General features: G+C 39.1%; 1 protein-coding gene across 1 annotated transcript in view; it reads left to right on the forward strand.

The window, feature by feature from the left end:
• Positions 1-4,566, forward strand: part of CDCA2 (cell division cycle associated 2) — a 40,814-nt gene extending 36,248 nt beyond the window's left edge. Inside the window, exons 14-15 of the mRNA XM_040243318.1 lie at positions 422-596; positions 3,209-4,566. Of these exons, the coding sequence (XP_040099252.1) occupies positions 422-596; positions 3,209-4,416 (1,383 nt within the window). The 3' untranslated portion in view covers positions 4,417-4,566. The remainder of the gene's footprint in view (positions 1-421; positions 597-3,208) is intronic.
• Positions 4,567-6,000: the final 1,434 nt, after the last annotated feature.

Consider the following 6,000-nt stretch of genomic DNA (forward strand, 5'->3'; position numbering starts at 1 on the left):
ATACACCTGTTGTTTCTTCATCCACATCTCGGAACAGAAAACAGTTTCCCATAGTTTCCAATAGAGAACTCATTCTAGGTTAATCCTGAGTCATCCTAACCACATCCTAGTTACAATTCCTCTTGTCTTCAGTCTGTCCAGTTCTACAGCACCTCACCTGTTTTTCACTTATCCAGAACTTATTTCAGCACATGCTTTGTGGAAATACAGACCGTGACTCTACAATTCATAAATTGAGTTCAGCTTTTTATTTTAGTTGACACCTGTAAACTACCTAGCTCCTTCACCCTGACTCAAGTTTCTCAAGTTTTAAATGGAATAACTAGTCTTTAAGTTTTTCTGTAAAAATTTAATTTGAGGGTCAGAAGGGTACATGGTGCTCCATCCTTCTCAGTGACGGTGTTCTAATACATTTTCTCAGGTTTTAAAAAGTTGCAAAAAGAAAAAAGGAAAGGGAAAGAGAAAAGGTGTCCAGAAGTCTTTATATGGAGAAAGAGACATTGCCTCTAAGAAGCCACTCCTGAGCCCTATCCCTGAGCTGCCAGAGGTCTCTGAGACGCCATTGGTTGGAAGCCTCGTTCAGAGGATGTACCCAGGTAGCGTATTCTTTGTCACCATTCTATCTCTTCTCCCTCTTTGTTGCCCTTTCACTCCCTTTTTTCTCCCTTTTCTCTTCTTTCCCTCCTATTCCCACAAGAATGTTAAGAAGCAATGGGCATCTTCCCTAGCTGTTCAGTGGCTAAGACTCCAAGCTTCCAATGCAGAGGCCGTGAGTTTGATCCCTGGTCGGGGAACTAAGATCCCACATGCTACAAGGTGTGGCCAAAAAAGCGTATTTTTGTTGTTGGTTTTTGGTTTTGTTTTTAAAAAAGCAGTAGTTCTTTAACTCTCAGATCACCTAGACCCTTTTCAGAATCTGCTGGACACCCCTTCTTCCCCAGAGAAACTCAGACACAGTATATTATATATAATTTTAGGGGGAAATTTTTCCTTTTACCCTGTCTTTGCTTTTTAAAGCATTTTGGTAAAGCAAAATGAATTCTGATTGGTGGTGTATTCCCCTGCTGAAAGTCAACAAGGTGATGGCTCAGTAATAGGTGTATCATCTGTGAATTAAAAATAAAAATTAAAAAAAAAAGAAATACTTGCCCTGAAAAAACTTCAGTAGAGTTGGCACTGCTAAACATCTTCTGGAAATAGCATTTATAAATCGAACTTGATTACTTGGAAAATTTTGTTGAAAAGGAAGATTAAGTCTGTTGATACCCTGATTAGATAAAAATTGAATTGGAGTTACATCTGCTTGGTTAATGCTTGAGTTTAAATCGACTAAATCATCCTGAAAATTGAAAATGAGTTCATTTGGTGCGTGAATTTTGTATGGAACCAGTTTTAAAATAGCTTCCTTTGTCAATCATCAAATATTTATAGCCAACGTTCCATTTGCAACATACTATAAAGGATCTATCGTAGGTTCAGGGGTGAATATGGTACATGTCATTATGGACTCTTGGTGTCTGCTTCCCAGGTAGCACTAGGGGTAAAGAATCTGCCTCCTAATGCAAGGGACAACGGGATAGAGACACAGGAGATATGGGTTGAATCCCTGGGTCGGGAAGATCCCCTAAAGGAGGAAATGGCAACCCACTCCAGTACTGTTGCCTGGATAATTCCATAGACAGAGGAGCCTGGCAGGCTACAGTCCACAGGGCCACAGAGTCAGACACAACTTAGCAACTGAGCACAGTGCTGCTTAGCGTTTAGGACATAGCCAGGCTGGCTGCGTTCCCAGGAAAACTCTTTGTTCACATTATACCTTTACCACCTGGTTTATAATGATCTGTCCACCATCTTCCCCTGGAAGTTTTCGTTCCCATGAGACTGGAAACCAAGACCTATTTTCACTGTATCCCCAGTTCCTCATAGGGTTTTTCTAAAGGCATTTGAACAGTGACTGTTAGTGCATATCTTCCATCGTGCATCCTATTAGAGAATTTCTTTTCAAAAATACCTCAAGCTTTTTTTTAATCTGTAGGTTTCATCCGCTCTGAAGGTCTGAAGCCATCTCTCCATCCGTCTGTCTCTCTTCTTCCCTCCAACCTTCTCCCTTGCCTTCCTTTTCTAGTATGTTAATCTTATGAAACATACACAAATATCAATGTTTTAAAGTTGTTTAAAGAGCCCAATTGACATATGGGTTGGTTGGCACCAAGGGGCTTCTGTCCTATGTTATCTCTAGCTTTCCATGACATGATTGTAAGTACCCAAATCAGGGATGTATAAATACCTTTTCAAACTTGACAGGTTGTTTTGACAGGTTTGGGGCTCAGCTTATGTTTTTATCTTTCAGTTTCAATTTTGTTTGAAACATTTTTTATACACATTTGACTGACCAATTAAAAACTTTATTATCTGCAATAACCAGAGAGATGACTTCTCATGGTACTGAGCTTGAGAGCTCACAAAGCCTGGATTCACTTAGGCTGTAGTATGCGACCTAAAAACCTTGATGATGTGTTTTTCACCTGTGATGTAACACCAGGTGCCAGAAACACATGGCAGGCTCCAGATGACTTGTCTTCTTGGAGAGTGAATTATAGTCAGAGATGGACATGGAATGGGGGAGATTTCTAGAGAATGGAAACCAACAGGGCTGTATTTGAGGGTATGGTGCAGTTCATGTTAATTTTTTAACACAAGGCATAAGACCTGAGTGTCTTCAGAAGTACCCTTTTAATGAAGTCCTCAAGTGCCCCCAGAATTCCAGATTTTCTCTTTTCTATTTCAAGGGGGGACATGGATAGAAAAGTTTCCAAAACACAATGTTGCCCGTTTTCAGTAATTCATTTTTCGGGAAATGGAAAATGTGTCTGCCTCACGCTAACTGACCTTGTAGTATGGGAAGCACATTAGAACAGAGGAAGCCATTTCAGATACGGTTCTCATTTCCCTGGTCTCGGGTTGTGTGCTTTATTAATTCATGCATTAAGTACATATTTTCTTAACCTGTAGGTTGAGGAAGAACTGAGCAAGACAGACTGCTGACAGATGGAGGGGGTGGAAAAGCACAGGGTTGTATTTGTAGGTCTTGTGACTTTTTGAAAGCTTGAAACGCAGACTGATACAATTTGGCACCTGTTTTGATTTGTGAAAGTTTATTTCCATTGTTGTTTTTTAATTCAATTTAACCTTATTTACCTACCCTTAGATGATTTCAACTCAAATGGTAAATTTGAAGAAGTGATGCTTCTGAAGAGAGAAAATCTTTTGTCTCAGGACCCAGAAGATTGGCAGGTGATTCAAGGCTTTAACAAAGACTATGCATCTGAATCCTGCAGCTCTGACATAAAAAGTTCCTCATCTTTTAGTAATGCTCCTTTTGAGCAAGATGCAAATATAAATTCTATAGAAATGGATGAAAATGAAAATATCCCCAAAGCAATTACGCTGGAAAGTGAAAACGAACTAAAAACTGGGACTGAGTGTGAAAACAGCCATATTCCTTGTACTTTGGTGACTGTAACACCCATTGTATTGGATAATCCAAAACCCGATTTTCCCCTGCAGTCCCAAGAACTTTCTGCTGCTGGTCAAAACGTGGAAAACCTCTTTCAAATCTCAGAAGATATGAGCATCAAACGTGAAAAACAGAGCGGCTTCTCAGTCATTCCAGAAGACAAATTACAGACTGAGCATCTCATACCCGATTCACAAAAAGAATGTGATTATTCAGAAGATGTCTTAACTGACCAGAGAAAAGTAAGTAAAAGTCAAGGTGAGGATTTGGGACGAAACTCCACAGCAAGTTGCAGTGGTGTGAGTGACAGAGAAAGAAAATGCAGAGGACACTCTGTGGGTGGTTCTGATGAGCCAGGTTTACATTTGAAAAGAACCAGCAACCTCCAACCTTCCTACAGCATGAGCAGCTTGGTAGAAATTAGTTTAGAAAATTCCAAACTGTGTGAAGATTTATCTGATTCCATTGAGCAAAGCCTTCAGAGAACAAAGAGCGAAACCAAAGTAAGACGCAGCTTGAGGCTGCAGAGAAGTTTGGAAAGCGAAGGAGGGCTCGTGTGGGTTTCACTTCCACCGCCTCCTGCCTCCTGCGCTTCACAGAGAACCAAGAGGAGAACAGTAGGTACTCTTGACAGCAGAGGCTTCGAGCCTGTGTCCTCGAGGCAGGATCCTTGCACGCTGCCCTCCACATCAAGTGAGGAGAATGGGGAGGGCTTTACTGTTGCTCCTGCTGCCAGCTTACCTGGGAAGAGAAGGAGGAGAAGCTTCTGTACCTCCACACTTGCCAATCCTAAAAGTACCACCCAGTCAAGAGGCTACAAAAGAAGATCCCTTCTCAGCCAAAAGGGAGAGAACACGCTCCAAGAGACTTTGAGAGAATCAGACCTATCAGAGAACTAAAGCAGTCACTGACACTGCCAGCAGGACAGTTTGGCAAGAGAGAAGGTAACCCAGAGTTCATGCCTGAAAGATTCTTTCATCCAGTTCCCATCTTTGTTCAACCTCAATGTTTTAAAAGTTTCCAATAAAATCATTTGAGTTGAACCTACATTTAAGGAAAAATAAGTGAATTTCTTCATCCTTCAAACCTAAAGCATTGTATTAAATACGTCCTCCCCTCAAAGGAGAAATATTTTGTTGGTATTCTGTTAAAAAGGATTGGTTTCAGACCCAACAACTTCTCTCGAGTTTTATTTCATGTTGGCACATATTTACCACTGAAGCTTTAGAGTTTCTGTTGTGAAAAAGCATCTTAGAACTGACTTGTTCTATGTGGATGAGAAGAGTTTTCTTTTGGCTTGATTTTTTTTCTTTAACAAATTAATGCAATGACTGTAACTTTCTGAAAGTTGAAGGTTATATAAGGTTGAAAACTTAAAGCAGCCTGAGGTAGGATATATTTTGTCTTGAAATATTGCCCCCAAAAACAACTAGGAAAGATGGAAATGATAAAACTTGTTTTGGGTTAAAGTTAAGCTTTAATCATTTACTTCATCTCAAACAAAACTTTTAGCAGTTAGATTAAAAGCAAATCTTAAACATGGGATTTTGAAAAACTCTTTCAATAAGAATATTCTTATTTCAATTTCAGTAAGAATTATTTCAATTTCAATAAGAATTCTTATTTCAATTTCAATAAGAATAAGAATATTGCAAATCTATCACTATGAAATGAATCTATAATTTAAAATAACTAATGTGAAAGCATTTTAACCTTCAAACAAGACTCTTGTATGCTTTGTCAGGTAGGAAGTGAGAGATTGGTTTTTGGTGAAAATATAAAGTCTAGTGGAGGACTCATCTCCCATATTATTCAAATTAGTCACAGGTAATTTGGGATTTAATTTATGGTTCTCCATTAAAAAAAAAAAAAATCCAGAAAGAAACTCACTTGAAGGCCCCTAGAAAATTGGTTTACTAGAAACCTAGTGGTGGTAGGCTGCTGATTTCTTTCTTAACATGGCATTTTCCAGCCTTGCTAACTTTTTATTTCACAATACCAAGTACTAGCACTTGTTTTTTCCAGCTAAGTTTCAGCAACATATTCTGTCATTTGGCGACAGCAATTTGAAAATCTAAATTGCTATATATCTAAAATTTGTGAATGTGCATAAATCATTGTATCATTAAACAATTGTTTTTGAAATCCTTTAAATCATTAAGCTCTCCCTCTCCCAGTGATCACAGAAACATGTTAACAAATAGGGCTCTCTATAAATAACACAACAGGGAAGAAAGCTCCTGCTGGGCGCCCATTTCCCCCTCCTCAGATAGAGACTATTTGTTACCTCCTTGGCACCAATAGGTCTGGGACTCCTGCTGCTAAAGACTAATGTATTTTACATTAACACTCGAAGTGATCCCCAATTTCTCCTGCTAAAGGGTGGATTGTTTCAGAAATTCTTTTATCTTTACAGGTAAATTATTTATGGACTTCTCTTCCCCACCCCCCACCACATTTATAGTTTGGTTTGGTTGACATAT

This window comes from Oryx dammah, unplaced genomic scaffold (genome assembly GCF_014754425.2).
Source record: "Oryx dammah isolate SB20612 unplaced genomic scaffold, SCBI_Odam_1.1 HiC_scaffold_1, whole genome shotgun sequence".
NCBI classification, from domain to species: Eukaryota; Metazoa; Chordata; class Mammalia; order Artiodactyla; family Bovidae; genus Oryx; species Oryx dammah.